This window comes from Myotis daubentonii, chromosome 7 (assembly GCF_963259705.1).
Source record: "Myotis daubentonii chromosome 7, mMyoDau2.1, whole genome shotgun sequence".
In the NCBI taxonomy this organism is placed as follows: Eukaryota; Metazoa; Chordata; class Mammalia; order Chiroptera; family Vespertilionidae; genus Myotis; species Myotis daubentonii.
In genome coordinates, this window is record NC_081846.1 from 31,727,618 (window position 1) to 31,750,938 (window position 23,321).

General features: G+C 41.6%; 1 protein-coding gene across 2 annotated transcripts in view; it reads right to left on the reverse strand.

Annotated features, from left to right (window-relative positions):
• Nucleotides 1-2,412: 2,412 nt before the first annotated feature.
• PDE6D (phosphodiesterase 6D) overlaps nt 2,413-23,321 on the reverse strand; it is a 54,297-nt gene continuing 33,388 nt past the window's right edge. For both annotated transcript variants that reach the window (XM_059703523.1, XM_059703524.1), the window contains 4 exons: nt 6,291-6,379; nt 5,569-5,694; nt 4,748-4,853; nt 2,413-2,994 (listed from right to left, as the gene is read on the reverse strand). In XM_059703523.1, coding sequence (XP_059559506.1) covers nt 2,913-2,994; nt 4,748-4,853; nt 5,569-5,694; nt 6,291-6,379 — 403 coding nt within the window. In that variant the 3' untranslated portion in view covers nt 2,413-2,912. The remainder of the gene's footprint in view (nt 2,995-4,747; nt 4,854-5,568; nt 5,695-6,290; nt 6,380-23,321) is intronic.

The following is a 23,321-nucleotide window of genomic DNA, read 5'->3' on the forward strand; positions in this document are numbered from 1 at the left end:
AGTCACTTAAAAGCTGTTCTAAAAAATCTGAGTAAATGTCTTCTTTTTCTTTAAATATACTTCCTATAATAAGTACAAGAATTCAAAAGTATTCCGTAAACCAAGAGCTGCCTAGAGTTCAGAAGTGGGTAAACAATACCTGTTGGCCAGAATGGTGATGTATGTTTCTAACTCTCTGAAAGGCATATTTTAAAACCAAGGGCTTACCAGAGGTCCCCAAACATTCTCTGCTCACTATATCCTTAGTGTCTCAGTAACTTTTCACTTACATTATTTAGGCAAAAAAACCCCCACCAAACTAATAATTCCCTTTATTAAACAGTTAGGTTCAAATGACTTCAGTCCTAACAGTGGCTGCCATATTATTTTTTGGAAAAAAAAGCCATATAAATTGAGAGAAAAAATATTTTTATTTCATTTATAATCACAATGACCTCCTAATGGGTGTGCCTGTTGGGCATGGCACAGTTTCTTAATCCTTGGAATCAGACTGGACACCACCATCCTTATTTTCTAGTCACATTATTTTTGAAGGGTAGTAGTTGCTTCTTATCACCAAAACCTTCAAAAACCTGGTTTACCAAAGATACCTCATTGAAAAAGAACGTAGTATGTTCTACTGTTGAAACTGAACTATCTTGAGCTAATAGTTTGAGCAATATATGACAGATGTCCTGTATCACTGTATTTCCTTTGAAAATTAAAAGATCCTGTAGCACCTCTGTGAGTTTGCTGCAGAGCTACGGGGTGCCTTCGTGTACAGTTTGGGAACCAAATGTATTCACCAAATTTCTGCTTTTCACTCCACTCCATTCTGTCCCTCAGTTTATTCAAAGCTACAGTCAAAGCTGCTCAGTTTCAGACCAAATAAAAGCACCAAAAAGAACTGCAAAGCCAGATGATGTCTTCACTTTGAGGACCATTTTAACAGGGCACTTTGAAAGCCACAAAACAACAACCAGGTCACTAAGCCAGAAGTCCTAAAAATAAACTTGGTAATACAAAGGGGATTGACTGTCAGATGCACATCTTGGGGCTCTCGCTGGTTGTGAAGGATAAATCAGAAGGGGAGGCAATGCCATCAACTGGACCAGCCCGATGGTTATAGGAACTGCGGAGCGGGGAAGGGGTAAAGACGACGATGGGGGACATGTTGAGGAAGAAAAGTCAATAGGCCTGGACCACTATGTTGTGGGACAGCTCTTCCTTCCCCACTAACTTTCTGAAGTTCTCATCTTTCCCCCACACCTGGGCAGATATTTCTACCCACCCCTCCCACCCATGGCTGGGGGTGGAGAACAAGGATGTCATCTTTTTGTCCTGCATCCTCCTCATTTCTCCTCTCCATCCTATACCAGGCTGGAAGGGGCAGGTTTCCCTTTGATAATTAAAAATTAGCTTTTAAAAACAACAGATCTACTGTGAGGGACAGAACTGTCCCTGAATGATGGCAATAATATACTAAAAATGTACAGCTCCTCCCCTCCACCAATGCAAACAGCCCCTTCAGCAACAGAGCAGGGACTGGGAGCAGGGGCTACGGCAGAGGGCAGGTCTCTGAGTGTACTCTCCTTGACCCGGGCCTTACTACTGTGGGAACCCGAAAACTTTTAATTGTTGGTATATTTATTGATTGTTTTAATTTTCTTAGAGAGAGAGGAAGGGAGGGAGTGGGCAAGAAAGAAACATTGATTTGTTTTCCACTTATGCATTCATTCATTGATTCTTGTATGTGCCCTGACCGGGGATTGAACTTGCAACCTTGGCATATTGGGATGATGAGCTACCTGGCCAGGGACTAATTGTTGGTATTTTATAAAGGATAGTGGAGGCTACTGGTAGCTCAGAGGTAAGTTCCTAAAAAGGAACCCCTTTAAATGTTCTCTCTCACATCAGACTGGAAAGTACTGTAGATGTATAATCACTTCTCTCCCACATGAACTTCTCTGACAAATTTTTACGGCTCCCAGCATCCCAGGTGCTTCCCCAGTGTTCTCCAGTCAACTTCAGGAGGATCTTCACTCAGTAACTTATTCTCTCATTTAGGAATGAGTCCCTGCCCTACCAACTTAGAACATCTACTCTTTCTGGAAACCTCTTCAACAAATGAACATTATAAAGAAATAGAAAAAGTTAAAAACAACAAACCAACAAAGACAGGGTGCATGTATGCTGTGAAAGAGAACCACTAAATATCATGTCTAAAAGACAAGTATTAAGGTCATTGGTCTTGTTCAGGTACGTTTTATATTATTGGAAATCAGGAACTGAAGCACTCAGGAACCATAAGATCTATCATCTGGTCTCTGGAGTAAAACAGAATTGCGATCCTATGGTCTGATAGATGTCATTTTTCTCATCATGGAGCCAAGTTTGTGTTCCAGAAAAAGGAGAGATGAAAGCAGTGCCATGTTAAAGACTGTAGGAATATTTTAATTCATATTTCAATTCATTACATAATAATATCACAGTCTATTTTACAAGTTAAATGTATGAGAATGTATGAAATAGAAAAGGTAGGAAAAGACTAAATATGGGTCAAGAACATGAATTTTTCCAAAGCCAGGGGCCAAAAGAAGATGCGTGCCCTGTAGGACCCAAGGAGGAGGCAGGGAGGATGACAGGAACAGCATTGGCTCCTGCACTGGCTCCTGGTGTGTGTTTGTCCCATGTTTACCCTGGGAAAGAGTTGAGGCATGCCCTCTGCCCTGGTCTGAGGTGGGGAGTTAGCCTGGTCAGTGGAAGATGGCAGCTTGAGTGCAGAGCTGGTCCCCTTGTGGCCGCAGGTGGGTTTTGTTGTAGAGGGAATTAGGGGTGGAAGTGTCAAAAATCAAATGTGTGGAGGAAAAAAGTAAACAGTTTCCTCTGTTCCCCGCAAAACCCAAATTCTTAAAATGCAATACATTCTTCTCTCAAACGTAGAAAAGTCTCACTCTGGATGTGCTTACGAGAAGATCGTCGTCAAAAAACTTTGTCTCTATGATAACATTCCCACTGTGAGTAAGAAGAGACGGCAAAAGAGCGATGTGTTAGGCAACAGATTTCATTTCCAGAAAGTGATTTCAATCTGGGTTTGCTGGGCCCTGGACATATACCCACCTAGCACCTTGGCTTGGGGACATTCAAATCTGTGTCTACATGGGGTAGAAGTCTAATATGACATTAAACTTATGTGACTAGGTTTGTCTTCCTCAAGTTCAGAAATCAGAAGAGAGAGCATGTCTTAATCCTTGGTACACTTCAGGCCCTTAGTAGATGCTCTGCACAGAGGGGTGCGTATAAATATACTGATTTTCTGATACACAGAGGTGGTGTCTTTCCCTACAACACTGCTGTGGGTTGGTCTGTCCTTCATCTGTTCTCCTCACTTCAGGTAATAGCACTCTGCTCTTCTTTTGGGGAACCACCCATCTCCAGACCAAGGGTCCATCAAGTGGCTCTCCTGGCAAAAGGGTGGACAAAGGACGTAATTTGGGCCAATCAGGCTCTCTCCCCTGAGCAGGATCCTTCCCTATGGCTGCTCCTTGAGGAAAACATCCACAGATTTTTGCCACCTTCATCCTTCAAGCTGCCAGGAGCTCAGCCCTTTCTGTCATGTTAGCCAGGGTCAGTTTCTATGGCTGGCAATGAAAGAACCCCAAATGATAGATCTGTGTTGGGAACCGAGTTACGGGCAACAGAGGTACTGTTTTAGGGTTCTAAAAAGTAACATATGACTTCAATAACCTAAATATATTGTCAAAGACTTACTGGTTCTAGTACCTAAAAGAAATCAGGCCTGGCCAAGAAGTCAGATTATGGTTAATAAAATTTTAAAAATGCCCTTCTGCATACTACGCTGTATTTTCCCGAGTAATTAATAGCCAGAAGATACATTTTTGCTGATAATTAATTATAAGATAGGTAAATAATTCAAGATCTGACTGGTTTATAGAATATAAAAATACCTACTGTTGTAATTAAAAAACTACTAAAGACTTATATATAACTTCTATTTACAAATTCAGCATGGCTTTAGGGCCTGTTTAGAGAGATGATCCAACATTACACAATTACCTGTGTGAATAACTCATTACTAGGCACTTTACTAAAACCTTTGAAAGACAAATATCTTTTCCTAAGATAAAATGGTAGGTAGGTAGTTATTGACAGTGTTTTTGGACAAAGGACAAAGTAATTATTATTTGAGTAGGACACACAGCTATTAAAATGGTAAGGTATAATGAAAAACTATAACCAAACATTATCCTCTAAAACAGAATTAGGACTTTACCAGATTCTGTTAAAGGCTATTCAAACGAAGTACAGAGTACCAAAAGTTTGGCAGTCAGGAAAGGGAAGAAATTAGCATGGATTTAATATAATATAGGTTACATGCCAGCTTCCTTCTATGTCATCTCACTTTATTCTCACTACACCTCTGTGAGAGAGAATTATTAATTCTATATTTAGAGAGAAGAATAAGGACCAGAGAGGTAAAATAGATTGTCCAAGATTACATATTTAGTCAAGTTTAATCAGGAATTTAGTCTAAAGGTCTAATCTAAAGTTTTCTATCCTTTCCAATCCATCATGCTGCCTTTTTCATATGACAAAAGTCAGTACCTGTAAAGTCAGATACCCCTGGATACTCTTTTAGCCTCTTTTTAAAGTAGGTTGCCTGCCCACTGAACAGGACCATGAGTCCCACCTGCCTGGAATGCCTGCTTCTAGATACATCCACAATTCCTGTGGCCTGCTCACTCACGTTAGCACACTGGCGGTCATCATCTGGGACTCAGGCGCTGCCTCTATCAGGGACTGCCAGGTGTTTGTGGAGTTCGGGATCACAAAGCCAAACTCGAAGGACCATTCTGTGGGAAGAAGGAAAATGGATCAGTGGACATCCCAGATAGAGTCTCAGGGCTCCTTGTCCCTTTCCTTCAGAGCGAGCCTCTTTTTTACTTTGAGAACCACCAATGAAACCTGCCAGGACAGAGGCATAAAAAGGACGCCCTTCGGCTGGCCTCTGAACTACATCAGAGGCCTAGTCCCTATGCTCTGGAGTCTAAAGAACTAGGACCAGTGGGTGAATATAGTATGAACAAAGTTGTCCTAGAAGTAAGGCTGGATGTAAATAAAGGTATAGAACAGAAGTATAGAATAGGCCTTTTCACTTGGAATGTTAGCTCTAGGACACATATGTGCACTCTTATACTTCATGGTGAAAACTCAATGCAGAGTGGCCCTGCCAGTCAAATCTGTGAGACTGTATGGAGAGCACTGTACCAGGCCCTAATCAGCAGCTTCCTTGTGACCGTGTTACAATACCACCTCAGCGACAAAGCAGGCACCGATGGCCTGGCCAAACAGTCAGAAACCTTTTGTTGAGCTCAAAGCCCCTTATAGTGCCAGCTTTGTTTCTGTTTATTCTCACTGGGGGTCCCCAATCTTGCAGGGTGTAGGAATCCTGTCACAAACTGAGTTGCAAAGTGAATGTTATTAAAGCAGTGTTTTATAGCTCATTGCGTCTTGCCTTTTGTCCCTGTCACCCTAAGCCTGGATTTCAGGCACGGAGCAGCAGAATACCTTCTAGGCATTGCCCTTTGAAGTAAACTTTTTGTTCCAGGCGGAATTTTTCCATTTGTTCTGCAGAAGAGAAGTTCAATTCTCGAGACACTGCCTTGCACTTGAGAATTTTCTTCGGAACACGGGCTGGTAAAGAAAAGGAAATACTGAAGCCATTCTAAATTAAAGCACATCACTATGGTGCTTCAAGTTTCTGGAAACTGATTTAGAGAGCCCATTTTCTACGTTAAATTTCAAAGAATGCCTTAGTAACAGAAGTATACTTTTTAATTAAAGAGGTCCCCAATTGGCAAAGTGTATTTGACTGAAAGATTATCAAGGCACATCAGATTTAGTGCGTTTAAAGGCCTTACCTAGCTAGCTACTGCCATCAGGAAAGGGGCTGAAAGGGCACCTTCTCTCTACTCTGTTCTATTGGTTTTAGCCCCTTAGTTTTTCTTTTTATTTAAGGGAAATGAAAATGCAAATTTTATTTGGGGGAAAAAAGTTGAGTCTTAGTTTATATCCTTAGGTATATTCTAATGCTAAAATTTCAACATAAAGTGGGTTCTGGGAAGTGGGAGACAGAAACTTAAGAAACTAGAAATCTCAGTAACATGTAGATGAATGTGCTGTGCCTCCAGGGCTCACCCTCCTATTAGTCTGCATTGACTTAACTCCCTAATGCTTAGGCCCTGCTCCCCAGTCATCAAGAGCTTTGCAGACAAAGGGTCGGAAAGTACCTTCATGCTCCACTCCAGGGACGGACAGGTCTTCTGTTCCTTGCCAGAGTATCTTCCCTGTCTCAGCATCCCGGAGGTTCATCCAATTTCTGATCAAATATATTGAGGAAAAATAAGGCACTAAAAGTGACTGCTCCTTTGTACTTGGCCTAACTGCTAAGTGCCATCCAAGTAAATAGGTTTGTGTAGGCGAGTCCATAAGACATGTAAAGGAAGAAGCACGAAACCCGGAGGAGATATTTTCATCTACAACATAAGAACCCAAAGATTGCACACATCTAGAAAGAGGTAAAAAATGAACAGTGTCGCTCTGCCAGTGTGGCTCAGTGGTTGAGCATCGACCCATGAACCAGGAGGTCATGGTTCGATTCCTGGTCAGGGTTGTGGGTTCAATCCCCAGTGGGGGGCATACAGAAAGCAGCTGATGAATGATTGTCTCTCATCACTGAAGTTTCTATCTCCCTGTCTTCCCTTCCTCTCTGAGATAAATAAAAAATACGTATATTTTTAAAAAGGACACTCAGAGAACAAAAAAAGAAATCTAGAAAAATATACATTTTGACAGCAGAACCAAACAGCTCAAATGAAAACAAAGGTTTTTGTTGTTGTTTAGTTTTTAAAAACTATGGACAAATGATTAAAGGAAAAGAAAATTAATATTATCCATGCATGGAAGCTAAGTATGAGAAGATAGTTAATATGGCTAAGTATGGGGAAGATGGTTAATATTTGTAAAGAAACTGAGCTTCAATTCAGATAGTTGACATACTTATGTCTTTTTTTTTCTTTTGCTGTCTAGCAACCAAATCCTCTTCCCAACAGCACATTGCAGCCTCCCTTCCCCAATGGGAGGCAGTGACTGCTTTGCACTATAGCAACTAGAAGATCCAGAACCTTCTTTCCTGGTCCTGCTGCAGCTGGAGGCAAGGATATAACTAGGCTCAGACACCTGGGTACCTCATTCTGGGGCTCTGAAACTGTAGTCACACAGGACCTGAGGAAAAGCCAGCAGTTCTTCGGGAGGGGCAGCAGGTAGTGCTAATCTGGCCATTCCTGCCATGTGACCACTGCTGTGGGTCCTGGTCCTCCACTGCCAGTCCGTTTTCAAAGCCCCAGAGAGCCTTTGAGCCTTTCCCACTGTTTGGGTAGCTTGCAGTTGAGAACCCTGAACAACACAGTTTTTTTTGTTTGTTTTTGTTTTGGTTAATCCTCACCAGAGGATATTTTTTTCCATTGATTTTTTTTAGAGAGAGTGGAAGGGAGGGATAGAGACACAGAGAGAGAAGCATCGATATGAGACAGACACACATTCACTGCCTCCTACCCCTTCACCCTCCCCTCCCCAATTGGGGCTGTGGATCAAGCCTGCAACCAAGTTACGTGTCCTTGACCAAAATAGAACCCTTCAGTCCACAGGCCAACACTCTAAATGTGGCTAGTTCTAACACAGTTTTTTAGAATCACTGTATATGTAATGGTACTACATTTAACTCATTGGAAAGGTTATTTCTACATTTTGCTGCTATATAAGAAAAGTTATTAAAGATAACTAAAGGTTATCCAGCAGAGTGCCTTGAATGTGATGGGTATACTAGCTTCCTGTGCCCTCCACCTGCTTGTGAACACCCCCCCCCACCCCCCGACAAACACAAAAACCCACTGCTTTGAGGTTGTGTTGGCTGTGCTTCTCTCCGCCTGGAGTGTGCATTCCTAACAAACTCTCCTTCTGTGCTCATTACATTGCCAGGTACTGCTGTGCTTCTATATCTAGGTGGTTTTCTCTCTGCTTCATATTTCTAAACTCCACTTTTTTTAAACAACTAAATTAAAAAGCAAGTCAAAAGTATACATACTTGTTTAGGTCATGTCTTACAATTCTAATTACTACAAATATGTTTACCCATTTTGGGGTCTCTTTTGGGGTTAAGAGAAAGCTTGCCCAACTGGAGAAATAAAACAATAGATACTATTGCTCTAGCAAGTCAATTCTGAGCTCAGATCTAAACAGAATGGCCTTAGCCTTAGCTGGTTTGGCTCAGTGGATAGAGCATTGGCCTGCAGACTGAAGGGTCCCGGGCACATGCCCAGGTTGCGGGCTCAAAATGCAGCTGATCAATGATTCTCTTTCATCATTGATGTTTCTCTCTCTCTCTCTCTCTCTCTCTCTCTCTCTCTCTCTCTCTCTCTCTCTCCCTCCCTCTCCCTTCCTCTCTGAAATCAATAAAATATATTTAAAAAATAAACTGAAGGGCCTTAGACATTTAAGCCTAAGGTTTTCAGAAGACACACTACTATTCGACCTCCTCTGTGCATGCTTTTCATTCTTTCTCTACAGAGATTCTCTTATGTACCAATCCAGCCACAGTGAACACCAGACTTTCTTTTTAAAAAAAATATATTTTATTGATTTTTTACAGACAGGAAGGGAGAGGGATAGAGAGTTAGAAACATTGATGAGAGCGAAACATCAATCAGCTGCCTCCTATACACCCCTAACTGGGGATGTGCCTGCAACCAAGGTACATGCCCTTGATCAGAATCGAACCCGGGACCCCTCAGTCTGCAGGCCGATGCTCTATCCGCTGAGCCAAACTGGTTAGGGCCAGCCTTTCTTAAATAATAAAAATAAAATTACTTCTAAAGTTCCAGGCTCATATTCAAGTGGGGGCAAGACTACAGCAATAAAAGCCTTGGAGAAGGAGCTCCCCTCACAAAGCAACAACTGGATCAGACCTAGCAGCTTCCAGAAAAGCATGATTGTCACTGGCCCAGATCAGCAAAGAAAAGCCTTAATAAATAATTCAAAATTAAAGAAATAAAAACAGGGCTCCATCCAACAATAATGGGCTAGAAGACACTTAGAGCCCCTCCACATTCTGTAGTTTAAAGGGTGAAAAGGAAGGCTCTGTGTTCATAGTGGAGATGTAGCCATTTGGGAACAGCCTTATAAATCATAAAAATAGAAATCGGTGATAGCCTACTAGTAAAAATAAAAAAATTATTGAGGTAGGTGTCTTAGAATAATAATAAGAAAAGCTGGTCCTCTAAAGAGGGAGCATATTTGGCTAAAAATGTTGGAAATGAAAGGTAAGCTTTGATGGCTGGTCATCATCTGGCTGAAAACATTATTGTTTGACAGTTTTTTGCCAACCAGATTTTTCAGAGAAAAAGAGCCTGAGTTTTAAGACTCAAACGGCAAGTCACTTCCAATCTTGAGAGAGGAGAGGATTAAGTAGACAAGCTTTAAGGAGGGGGCCTGGAGGACTATTTATAAATACCACCTTCTGGGTCAGCCAGGTCTTACATGACCCGACTACCTAGCATCCATCACCCAGACCGCCTGACATCCAACTGATAAGTGTCTTGGACCAACTAAGAATACAGAACTGATTAGTCTCTATAAGAACTTATAACTTTCCTTTCTTCTTCAGCACACTTCTAGGTTTTTGCCTAATTGTGTTTACAAACTCTAAGACCCTTGAATATATCTTTGTTGTTTATTTCTTTAAAAAAAAAAAAAAGCTCCCTGTGATTTGTGCACAGGACAAGCACAAAGGAACACTCCTCGACTGGGATGCCATGGCTCAGGGGAAAGCTGTCCTTGGTGGCCTCTTATTTGCTACCAGACAGACAAAAGAAGCACTCTCATATGTAAAAGCAAGAGCATCAACACTAATAAAAGAGAAAAATGGTAATTGGCGTACGAGCTACCCTTTTCATTGGCTAATCAGGGCTATATGCAAATTAACTGCCAACTAAGATTGGCAGTTAACTGACAACTAAGATTGGCAGTTAACTGCCAACAAGATGGCAGTTAATTTGCATATGTAGGCACAATGCAGGGAGGCGAAAGGGAAAGCAGGAAGAAGCCCCCTGCCACTGACAGTGATCGGAAACCCAGGGGGGAGCTAAGAGCTGGGGGGCAGGGCAAAGGCGGCCCTGGGGCCGCCTTTGCCCTGCCCCCCAGCCATGATCAGAGAATCAGGTGCTTTTTCCGCCCTGGCCAGTGATAGCAGGAAGTAGGGGTGGAGCCAGCGATGGGAGCTGGGCACGGTCGAAGTTGGCAGTCCCAGGAGCTAGGGGTCCCTTGCCTGGGCCTAAAGTGAAGCCCACGATTGTGGGGCCGCTGCAGCTGTGGGTCCCCGCTGCCCGGGCCGGACGCCTCAGCCAGAGGCGTCAGGCCTGGGCAAGGGGCCGATCCTGCGATTGGAGGGTGATGGGGGTCAACACCTGAGGGCTCCCAGTATGTGAGAGGGGGCAGGCTGGGCTGAGGGACACTCCCCCCACCACACACACCCAGTGCACGAATTTCGTGCACCGGGCCCCTAGTCTTTAAAATAAGCTTCAGAGCCAAAACAATAAACTTCAGAGCAAAATCAATAGTTGTAAAGTGTCAAGCCTTAGGAAAGATTAAAAAGATTAAGTAAATGAAGATAAACATTATGGAAGAAAAAGAGACTTGGCTCACCATGGAAAGTTATGTAAGTCCTCTTATGTTAAAGAACAGATGTGATCTGGTATAACTTCAGTACAGGGCAGGAGTTGGGGACAGATCTGAGGTAGAAAAGGCATTCATGGAGATGGTGGTAGAGTGGGAAGGGAAGGCATGGGGTTTGGAAGAAACCAGTTAGATGAATGGGGTACTATTCATCTAGAGATTTCCTCTAGAGATGTGAATGCAGGGACTGGAATAAAGGATTTAAAATATTTTGTAATAACCATCTAGAAGCATTTTGGAATGATACACTGGCTCTTGGAATCTTAATTAGTTTTAAATGGAAATGGTTCACATCTGTTTTTATACACTGAGTGGCCAGATTATTATGATCACCTGACGTTTGTAGGCAAATTAGCCGTACACTGCATCGTATGGGATATGGAAGCCTAAGGCCTGTTCGAACACCTTTGCTGTCTGTAGTTACCAAGATAAAACGTCTCCAATTTGCACAGGAACACACGGATTGGACAATCGAACATTGGAAAAAAGTCATGTGGTCCGATGAATCATGTTTCCAGTTACATCATGCAGATGGCAGAGTGAGAATTTTGCAGAAACAGCATGAAAGCATGCACCTCACATGCATGAGTACAACCCTTCAAGCTGGTGGGGGCAGTGTTATGGTTTGGGGCATGTTTTTCTGGCATGATTTGGGCCCTTTAATTCGTGTGGAACAACGTCTGAATAGCACAACATACCTAAGTATCATTGCTGATCAAGTTCATCCTGTCATGTTGATGGCGTATCCCAATGGAGATGGCTTCTTCCAACAAGACAATGCGCCATGCCACGGTGCTCATATTGTGCAGGAGTGGTTTCAAGAACATGAGGGAGACTTTACCTTGCTTAGGTGGCCCCCATAATCACCAGATCTCAATCCAATTGAGCATTTGTGGGACAAAGTTAAAAGAGCCATCAGGCAGCTGGTTCCACAACCATCAAATCTGACAGAACTGGACAGTGGTATTCATCAGGCCTGGTGTCAGATTCCTCGCATCACCTTTCAACATCTTGTGGAGTCAATGCCAGGAAGAATCGCCGCAGTACTGAAGGCAAAAGGAGGCCCAACGAAGTACTGATGGGGTGGTCATAATAATCTGGCCACTCAGTGTATATTAAACAGAACAGATGCACTGTGCATGCCACTACCTCACTGGCCTGTTGAGGGAGGAGGAAGCAATGAGGGAGATCAGGGGAGGGGAAGAGAGTAGAGAGAGGCAACAGGGAAGGCAAAGATGAGAAAAAGGAAGGAAACACAGAACACACACAGAGGGAGAGAGAGAAGGACATAGAGCAGGGATGGGCAAACTTTTTGACTCGAGGGCCACAATGGGTTCTTAAACTGGACCGGAGGCCGGAACAAAAGCATGGATGGAGTGTTTGTGTGAACTAATATAAATTCAAAGTAAACATCATTACATAAAAGGGTACGGTCTTTTTTTTTTTTAGTTTTATTCATTTCAAATGGGCCGGATCCGGCCCGCAGGCCGTAGTTTGCCCACGGCTGACATAAAGAGTGAAAGAAAAAAATAATACTCAGAAAAAGAGACAAACAGAATGAAGAGACAGCTCCAAGGCAGAGGGGAACAAAACAGAAGAGCTCAGCAAGTTTAGGATAAGACTCCAGTGTTTCCTACTTTAACATAACACTGGCTTATAGGAGTTGTCTTAGCTACTGCCTTTCATAGAACGACTTGGAATTGATGGGAAGAGGAGGAAGACTGTGAAAATGTTAATTGGCTGATTCACAGTTTCCTGTAATTTACCATCCAAACTGTGGTACTTCTGAGAATGAAAGAGGGTGCTAACTGGATAGCAAACTTATATGAATTGTTCATGTAAAGTGTTTAGAACAGTGCTCAGTACATTATCTATTAGTTATTATTATTTGTTTATCATCTTTCTATCAACCTCCTGATGGTTTTCCTTACTTCTATTTTTGCTTCCTCTTCTAATCCATTCTCCTCACAGAAGGAAGTCGTTTCTTAAAATTGGAAAATAGATGTCAATCCCTGTTTTCTTTTGCACTTAAAACAATTTTGAGTTCTTTGCACAGTTTACAAGACCCCCTCAGTCACAATGCTCTAGCCACAATGGACTCCTTTCTCTTTCTCCAATGCACTATAGAGTCTCTTCTGCCTGAGATGCCCACACAAGTGCTCTTCCCCTTAACTCTTCAGACCCGCAGGTCCTAGCTTGTGGCACCACCTCAGATTCTTAGGACTACTCAGTCTACAGTGGTCTCTGAAACCAAATCTGCCTGACTCCTAAGAAAATCACTAGAAAACAATGATTTTTTTTCCCTACTATTGGCACTTGCTGTTAAGCTAGATCTCTTAATTTCTCTTTTATATTGTTGATATAATGATTTTCCAACTAATTTCTCTCCTTCAATCTCTAGCCCATTGTTTTGCCAAGTGTAGTTTGATGACCTTGTTAAAAATGTTGTTTCTTGCCCTAGCCGGTTTGGCTCACTGGATAGAGCATCGGGCTAGGAACTGAAGGGTCCCAGGTTCGATTCCAGTCAAGGGCATGTACCTTGGTTGCAGGCACATCCTCAGTAGGGGGTATGCAGGAGGCAGCTGATCGATGCTTCTCTCTCATCGATGTTTCTAACTCTCTATCCCTCTCCCTTCCTCTCTGTAAAAAATCAACAAAATATATTTTTAAAAAAATGTTGTTTCTTTAAAACAACAATGTACCATCTCACACCTGTCAGAATGGCTATCATCAACAAATCAACAAACGACAAGTGCTGGAGAGGATGTGGAGAAAAAGGAACCCTCGTGCACTGCTGGTGGAAATGCAGACTGGTTCAGCCACTGTGGAAGACAGTATGGAGTTTCTTCAAAAAGTTAAAAATGCGCCGAAGCCGGTTTGGCTCAGTGGATAGAGCGTCGGCCTGCAGACTGAAAGGTCCCAGGTTCGATTCCGGTCAAGGGCATGTATCTGGGTTGCAGGCACATCCCCAGTAGGAGATGTGCAGGAGGCAGCTGATCGATGTTTCTCTCTCATCGATGTTTCTAACTATCTCTCTCCCTTCCTCTCTGTAAAAAATCAATAAAACATATTTAAAAAAAAAAGTTAAAAATGGAACTCCCATTTGACCCAGTAATCCCACTTCTGAGAATATAGCCCAAGAAACCAGAAACACAAATCAGAAAGGACATATGCACCCCTATATTCATAGCAGCATAATTTATAATAGCTAAGATTTGGAAACAGCCTAAGTGCCCATCAGCAGATGAGTGGATTAAAAAACTGTGGTACATCTACACAATGGAATACTACGCTGCTATAAAAAAGAAGGAACTTTTACCATTTGCAACAGCATGGATGGACCTGGAGAGTATTGTGCTAAGCAAAATAAGCCAGTCGGACAAAGATAAATATCACATGATCTCACTCATACTAGTATGTGAGATATAATGATCAACATAAACTGATGAACAAAATAGATCCAGAGACAAAGAAACACTGAACAGAATTTCCAACCTCAGAGGGAAGGCAAGGGAGAGGGGACCAACCAAAGGACTTGTATGCATGCACATTAGCATAACCAATGGACACAGACCCTGGGGCAGTGGGGGCTTGTCCTGGGGGGCGGGAATGGCAGGGGCGGGTCAATTGGGGAAAAAGGAGACATGTAATACTTTAAAAGATAAAAAAAAAAAAAAATGTTGTTTCTTAGGCCTCATCTCCAACCTATTTAATTAGAATCTCTCTAGAGGCTTGGGAATGCTCATTTTGAAAAGCAATTCTTACATGCAATAAAGTTGAAGAATCACTTGTCTAGTCTTTATAATCTAACTAGAAGCCCAGTGCATGAAATTTGTGCACTGGTAGGGTCCCTAGCGGCTTCCGGCCGGGTATTCCTTTCCTTCTCCCGGCCAGCCCCGCCCCCTGGTCAAACTCCCAGACGAACTCCCACTCGAAGGAACAATTTGCATACTATGCTTTTATTATATAGGATACATTGTGACTAGAATTACATCCCTAAAATTACATCCCTAAAAAGCTGGGTCATATCACTTCAGAGAAAATTTCCTAGCTTCTTAGTTTAGCACTTAAAGTTCTTTACTCTGTGGCACAAACATCTCTCCAGTCTCCCTTTCCACTTCATACCCTCGCAATACCCCATTCTCATCTAGGCACAGTGACTTCACCATGCGCTCATGCACCTCTCTGTGCTCCACTTGGACACTTGTTTGAAGTCTCTTGTCAGAAGAGCCAGCAAAATCAAAAGAGTTGACCCAATCAAGTGTTATGATCACCACAAGGCTACATCAGGCAAGCTGATTAAAGGAGGTGTGAAGAAAACTTTCTTTACCTTAAGAGGACCCCTGTGGCCAAAACCGGTTTGGCTCAGTGGATAGAGCGTTGGCTTGCGGACTGAAAGGTCCCGGGTTCGATTCCGGTCAAGGGCGTGTGCCTTGGTTGCGGGCACATCCCCAGTGGGAGATGTGCAGGAGGCAGCTGATCGATGTTTCTCTCTCATCGATGTTTCTAACTCTCTATCTCTCTCCCTTCCTCTCTGTAGAAAATCAATAAAATATATTAAAAAAAAAAAGAGGACCCCTGTGGAGGCAACTGTGACAGAGGAAAATGGGACTAACAATGACATGGTAATTATCATTGGCAGAAGCTGGGTATAATTTTCCCAGATGTACCAACTGCAGAGAAAAGCCATCCATATCACCCCAAGAAAATCTCTAAAATATATCAAGTGTGACTAGTCCACTTCTACCACTGAGAGAAGAAAACACCTTTGCCATAAACACTGTGCAGCAAAACTTGTTCCAAAAAACAGCAGAGTTTCTCATTGTGTGATGAGACTAAGAGAAAAGCAATAAGGCAGATGTTAAGTTCCCTAAAAAGTTACACAGCCCAGGATTTGGAATGATGGTCAGACTGTGAAGCTCAAGCTTGTCCCTCTGTCCGCTGCTGCCTCCTTCCCATGATAAGGAATAAAGCAACAATAAAACAACCATCTTATTCTTGGTGCTCTGCCATCATCTTTCTTATCCTTTCCTCCAAAGATTAAAGTTCATCCTTGTTTCTATTGCAACTTTAAAAAAATTACTCTGTCTTTTTTCTTAACGAAATGAAAAACAACTTATTTGTAAAAAGACAGAAAAACTAAGTCTTAAGCACTTCTATAAATATCCAACTGCTCAAATGAATGGCAACTCTGATTTCATTCAGTCTCATGAAAGTGATTCACAGGTAAAATATAGCTTTTAATCCTTTCAACCATTAGCAGTTCAGTCTCCCTTAGTTTGCTCATTCTTGTATATCCTGAGTTTTATGGTCATTGGCTGGTGTAGAGTTAAAGACAAGTATTAGGTGATGGAAGAGGAATGTAAGTTTTTAACAATGGATTGAAAGAAACATTTTGTATTTAGGGAGAAAAGGAGTCAAGAAATATTGAGCCAGGAGAATAAAGGTGCTATGTGTAAAGTAAGTCATGATTCATGCTTACTGGAAACACAAACACTAGAAGCATTCCCTTTAAAGTCAGAAGTAGTACAGAGAACACATTATTCTGGAGGTACTAGGCAATATAACTATAAAAGAAAAAAATAAGAAATATAAAAATTAGAAAAGGGAAAGTAAATTATCATTATTTGCAAGTGATAGGATTATATATCTAGAAAACCCAAAATGAAAACCTTCTGTAAATAATAAACAAATCAAATTGATGGGCTCAAAATGAATATACAAAAAGAAATATATGCCTTGTATATTAACAAAGATCAGAAAATGTAGCAGAATGAAAACATTTCATCTGCAAAAGCAACAAAAAGTTAAATACTTAGGAATAAACATATATAAGTTGTAAGCTCTATTAGAAAAACTTTAAATGCTACTGAGGGACACAAAAATAGTCTATCTAATAAAAGAGTAATATGCAAATTAACCACCACTTCGCGATAAAGATGGAGGCGCCCACAGCCAATAAGGAGGGAATATGCAAATTGACGCAACAAAGATGGCAACGCTGGCCGGAGCCATGGAGCCAAGCCAGCGCCCCAGCTGGCTCCGTAGCTGCCACCCAGACAAAGCCATAGTGGCAGGGCCGAGGCAGAGGTGGTTAGGGGCGATCATGCCAGGAGGGGAGGACAGTTGGGGGTGAGCAGGCCGGCAGGGGGGGCAGTTGGGGTGAGCAGGACAGCAGGGGGGGCAGTTGGGGACAATCAGGCCGGCAGGATGGGCAGTTGGGGGTGAGAAGGCCAGCAGGGGGGGTGTCAGTTGGGGCCAAGCAGGTCAGCGGGGGGGGGGGGGGGGCAGTAGGTGGCGAGCAGGCCAGCAGGGGGGACCAGTTGGGGGCAATCAGGCCGGTGGGGGGACCAGTTGGGGGCAATCAGGCTGACGGGGGGGCAGTTGGGGGCGAGCAGGCTGGCAGGGGGGCAGTTGGGGGTGATCAGGCCAGCAGGGGGGGGAAGTTGGGGGCGAGCAGGCTGGTTGGGGGGGGGCAGTTGGGGACGAGCAGGCTGGCAGGCAGAATGGTTAGGGGTGATCAGGCAGGCAGGCAGGTGAGCGGTTAGGAGCCAGTGGTCCCGGATTGCAATAGGGATGTCCAACTGGCCGATGTCCTCTGGGATCGGGCCTAAACCAGCAGTCAGACATCCCCCAAGGGGTCCCAGATTGGAGAGGGTGCAGGCCGGGCTGAGGGACACACCTGCCCCATGCACAAATTTCGTGCACTGGGCCACTGGTCTTAAAAAAATGGAAAAGCACACCCTAATTTTGAATAGAAAAAAATTAATGTCATAAAGATGTCATACTCCATAAATTAATGCAATGTAAAATTGTAAAAAAAAATGTAAATTTAATGCATTCCAAATAAGTGTAACTATAGGATTTTTTAAAAATGCGATACACCGATTCTAAAGTTCATATGGAAGTATGAGAATCACCAGGAAAATTCTTAAAAGAAGAGTAACAAAGACTGGTGCCACCACTGTGGAAAACAGTATGGAGTTTCCTCAAAAAGTTAAAAATGGAACTCCCATTTGACCCAGCAATCCCACTTCTAGGACTATATCCCAAGAAACCAGAAACACCAATCAGAAGGGTATATGCGGTCCTATGTTCATAGCAGCACAATTTACAATAGCTAAGATTTGGAAACAGCCTAAGTGCCCATCAGCAGATGAGTGGATTAGAAAATTGTGGTACATCTACACAATGGCATACTATGCTGCTGTAAAAAAGAAGGAACTTTTGCTTTTTGCAACAGCATGGATGGACCTGGAGAACATTATGCTAAGCGAAATAAGCCAGTTGGACAAAGATAAATATTACATGATCTCACTCATATGTGAGATATAATGATCAACATAAACTGATGAACAAAAATAGATCCAGAGACAAGGTAGCACTGAACAGACCGTCCTACCTCAGAGAGAAGGCAGGAAAGGGGGGAGATTAGAGATCAACCAAAGGACTTGTATGCATGCATATTAGCATAACCAATGGACACAGACACTAGGTTTGTGGGGGCTTGCCCTCGGGGGTGGGAGTTGCGGCGGGGGGTGGGGAGGTTGTCAATCGGGGAAAAAGGAGACATGTAATACTTTAAACAATAAAGACAAACAAACAAACAAAAGACTAAGTTTATTAAAAAAAAAAACAACAGTAACAAGAAACAAGTAACAAATATGTCCTTCCAGATATTAAACTTACAACAGTATAGTAATTAAGACAGTGTGTAATGCTGAATATGACCAGACAGATCAATGGAAGAGAATAGAAAGCTCACCTAGAAAACACAATCATAGGGAATTTAGTACATGTTAATAGGGACATTTTAAATCAGTGGCAAAACAATGAACTATTAATTAAATAGTGTTGAAACAAAAGGATAGCCATGTAGAGAAATTAAATCTCTATCTCACTCCTTTCATTAAAATGTATTTCAGGTAGATTAAGATTTTAAAAATGAAGAAAGGAAAGGAGGGAGAGAGGGAAGGTGGGAGAGAGACAAGGAGAAAAGAGAAAGGCAGGTGGGAGGGAGGAGAAAAATACTAAGGGAAAAAGTGAGTGCGAGTGGGAAAGATCTAATATGACAAAAAAATCCAGAAGCCTTTAGAGTCGCTTCCTTCTCTGACCAAAACCTGCAGACTGCCAGAGTCTTACTTCAGAGCTACTATGTCATTGTCTTATTCCTCCCACTTAAAGCCTAAAGAGCCTCCTAGTTCTTTTAATATATAATTTATTCCTCCATCGGATTTAAAAACACATTCCAGCTTTTAAACTAAAAGAAACTTTTTTTTTTTTTTTTTGCAGGAGGGGAACTTAGTTATCACTGTATAACCTTTTATAGTGTTTGAAAATTTTAAAAATCTGTCCATTAACTTAAAATAAAAGCATAAATAACTGATAAAAATTACTTTTTTGGGGGGGGGGATTAATCCTCACCCGAGGATATTTTTTTCCATTGATTTTTAGAGAGAGTGGAAGGAAGGGGTAGAGACAGAGAAATACCGATGTGAAAGAGACACATCAAGCCTGCAACTGAGGTATGTGCCCTTGACCAGAATCAAACCCATGACCTTTCAGTCTGCAGGCAGACGCTCAAGTCTAACCACTAAGCAACTGGATAGGGCTAAAAATTACTTCTTAATTATTAACCAAAGACAGATCTAATTTTTCATATTTTAGGTTACTTGAATTTCTTTCTCTCATTGGAAGCTTTTCTCTAGTGATGATATGATCTCATTACTCTAATATACAGTAACTTCCTGATGAAGGCTTTGCCACAGCTCTGTCATGCCAACTTTGGCATTGTTGGTTTTATTTCACTAAAGGCAGAGGTGTGAGGCTTCTTTAAACACAGGGGCAGAATTACAAGGTCTCATATTTGTACCTCCTGGCTAAAACAGACACTATAATCCTACCTCCCTAAAAGAATTAACATTTAAAAAATCAGTTCCCACTTGCCAAATGGCTCCACCCCCAATGCCTATTTCTTGTCTTCTTCCTGTCTGATTTTCTTATACTGCTCCCGATAACACTTCCCCTTATTCTTAACTCTCAAAGTGCTGTTAGCAGGCATTTTGTGTACTAGTTACTGCCTCCCTAATTTGATTATAGGCTTCTTGAGGGTAGAGGCGTTACCTTTCATTAAGTTGATAGCAAAAGCAGGAAATTTTTGGCTGAGTTCCTGGCATTTGATCATGTCAGTCAGTAACTTTTCCACTGTACCAAAAGGACATAGCAAAGATTTTTCTTTTTCTTTTGGGTAATATAGGTAAGAAGGATGAACAGTTATTAGAAATTATTAGGTTTGAGGTACTCTACATAAGGATAGTCAATGTTAATTTTTTATAGGATATATTTTCTTAGGAATAATTTTCATTTTAGAATTGTTTGAATTAAGGCAAAAAAAGCGACTAATTTTTTATCCTTACCTGAGGATATGTTTATTTTCTTATCTTATTTATGTAAATAATAGTTTATTGATTTTTAGAGAGAGAGGAAGGGAGAGGGAGAGAAACATCATTGTGAGAGAGCAATACTGATCAGCTGCCTTCTGCACACCCCCTACCGAGGATCGAGCCCAAAACCTGGGCATGTGCCCTGACCAGAATCTAATCGGCAACCTCCTGGTGCACAACCGAGCCACACCAGCCAGAGACTGTTTATTGATTTTAGAGAGAGGAAGTGGGGGGGGGGGGGAGAGAAACATCCATTGATTGCTTCCCATTCGCACCACGACAGGGGATGGAACCGCCACCTAGATATGTGCCCTGACTGGGAAATGAACCTGCAACCTTTTGTTATATGGGTCAACACTCCAACCAACTGAGCCACTCTACCAGGGTGGAACTAATTTTTTAATCAGTATTTTTTAAAATTCTACTTTGTAAAGTCCATTTATCTTGTGGCGATGCCTTTCTGCCTAATAAGTCCATGGCATTTATTAACAGTATCTTAGAGCAGTGATTTTCAACCAGTATGTTGCAAGAATTTTTATTTTATTTTTTAAATTTTATTTTACATTTTTCCCCCCAAGAATTTTTAAAACATGTGATACCTGACTATTTAGTCAGAGGCACTGACCTCTTCTCCCTTAGAATGTCAAATAAAAAAATGACAACAGCCAACACAACAACAACCATCCAGTGTGAATGAATAAAAATTATACCTAGGTTGTTTTTTTTGTCAGATTGGCAAAAAATATATTTTTTGGTGTGTCACTGAATTTAATAATTAGTTTATGTGTGCCATGAGATGAAAAAGGTTGAAAATCACTGCCTTAGAGTTATTATACAGTTTTTTTAAAAAATATATTTCTTTATTGATTTCAGAGAGGAAGGGAGAGAGATAGACACATCAATGATGAGAGAGAATCATTGATTGGCTGCCTCCTGCACACCCCACACTGGGGATGGAGCCCGCAACCCAGGCATGTACCCTTGCCCGGAATTGAACCTGGGACCCAGCAGGCTGATGCTCTATCCACTGAGCCAAGCCAGCTAGGGCTATTATATAGTTTTTATTTATTTAGCACTTGATTCTTATTTTTAGTCTATTTAAATATAATCAAATTCTACAGATAATCCTTTCCTACCATTTTCAGAACAGTTTAGAGTTATAAACTTTGGAAAATAGAAATCACTAAAGATGCTACAAATTCAAAATGGGGGCACATTCCTAAAGCTGTGCCAGAAAAGCCAAGATCATTAGCTCTATTATCATGAAACTTGAGCAGGTGCAAAGGTATAATTTTAAAACGGGATATTATTATAAATAAACAGCAGAATCAGTCTCCTTTATATTTTCATACTACTTTTAGAAAATTGCTAGCTTTTAAAAATGAATAAGTAGGGCCCGGCCAGTGTGGCTCAGCGGTTGAGCATTGATCTAGGAACCCAGAGGTTGCCGGTTTGATTCCTGGTCAGGGCAATTGCAGGCTCAATCCCCAGTGGGGGTGTGTTCAGAAGGCAGCTGGTTGATGATGTTCCTCTCTCAGTGATGTTTCTATCTCTGTATTCCTGTCTCTTTAAAAATCAATAAAAACATATTTTTAAAGAAATGAGTGAGTATATCTGTTTGCTGCTCATCTGAATGCCCACATTTAGCTAGAAAAAGGTATTACATCTAAGATTCCGTGAGATGCCTTAATGTAACAGCCCAGAGAGAATGCTTTTCTATGCAGGTGGATTTAAGTTTAGCAATATCACAGTCATGTGAAAATAACGATTCTTTTTGGAAATTAAATGATTTACAAAGATTTGTAGGAATATACTGTTTTAAAGGTACTAAATGAATTTTTTTTAATGAATGGAGTAACTTTTCTCTGATAAAGCCCTAATTTGAGAGTTGTAAGTGAATTTCTATTCCTGTGAATTCCTAAGGCCATGATAAGTCTTCACTGTGATAGGGAAGAATTCCAATCATGTTAGATGATAACAACTTTTAAAGATTATACCCCATTTAGACACACTCACATTTCAGATACTGAACCCCCTAAAAACTAGAACTTAATTTGTCATACCACCATAATATATCTTTACCTACCTCACAATACCTCTCTCTTTAAAAAAATTCCTTTCATGTCTTTATAAAGTTACCTTTTTTCCTTTTTTTAAATCCAAAGACCCTGAAATACATCACTGTAATATCAATGACACCTTATAATAAGTATAACTTTCAATATTGCCTCAAGCAAGGATCAAGATCAAACTATCTACCGCAAACTTTTAAGGCAGCATGAACTTTGTTTGACCAAGAGAACCTGAAACTGCTATATTAGTAACTGCTGGCAGAGATGGCTAATGTCAATTTGCTCCTGTTACATTATTTTCCTTTGTCTCAGTCAGCCACAGATGAGGGCGACAGGGTTTGCTTTTGACTTGTAACAACAGCAGAGGCTATGGATTCCCTCCCCTGACTAACTTGACTCCTGGCTCCTCCCCTGGAAACAGTAAAACTGGAGACAGAACACACCAAACAGGAGGAGAAATCTGCTATTCCATGAAACTTTCAGTTGGCTCCTTGGGGAACACAGAAATGTCCCTCAGAAGGAAATTTTGTGGAGCTGGGTTTGACAAAAATTTCACTAGCTTGTTACCCTTTGTTGTTCTTTTTTTTGTTAATCCTCACCTGAGGATATTTTTTCCATTGAGTTTTAAAGAGAGTGGAAGGGAGGGGGAAGAGGGAGAAAGAGAAAGAAAGAGGAGGGAGAGAGTGAAACATCAATGTGAGAGAGACACATCAACTGGTTGCCTCCCACATGCACCCCAACTGGTGCCGGGGATAGAACCTGCAACCCAGGAATCGAACCCAAGACCCTTGGTGCACCGGCTGATACTCTAACCACTGAACAACACCAGCCAGGGCTACCCTTTGTTCTTTGCTCAACATCTCATTTCTTTTAATACACATCTACTGACTCTGACTGTAAATAAGATAGCTGAAAAGCAGCTGGTTGGTTACATGACTGTTTTGCTGGTTATTCAACAAATGAACTCTCAGGGTAATTCTAAAATATGTTATCCAGGTAAAACAATAGTTAATGGGAT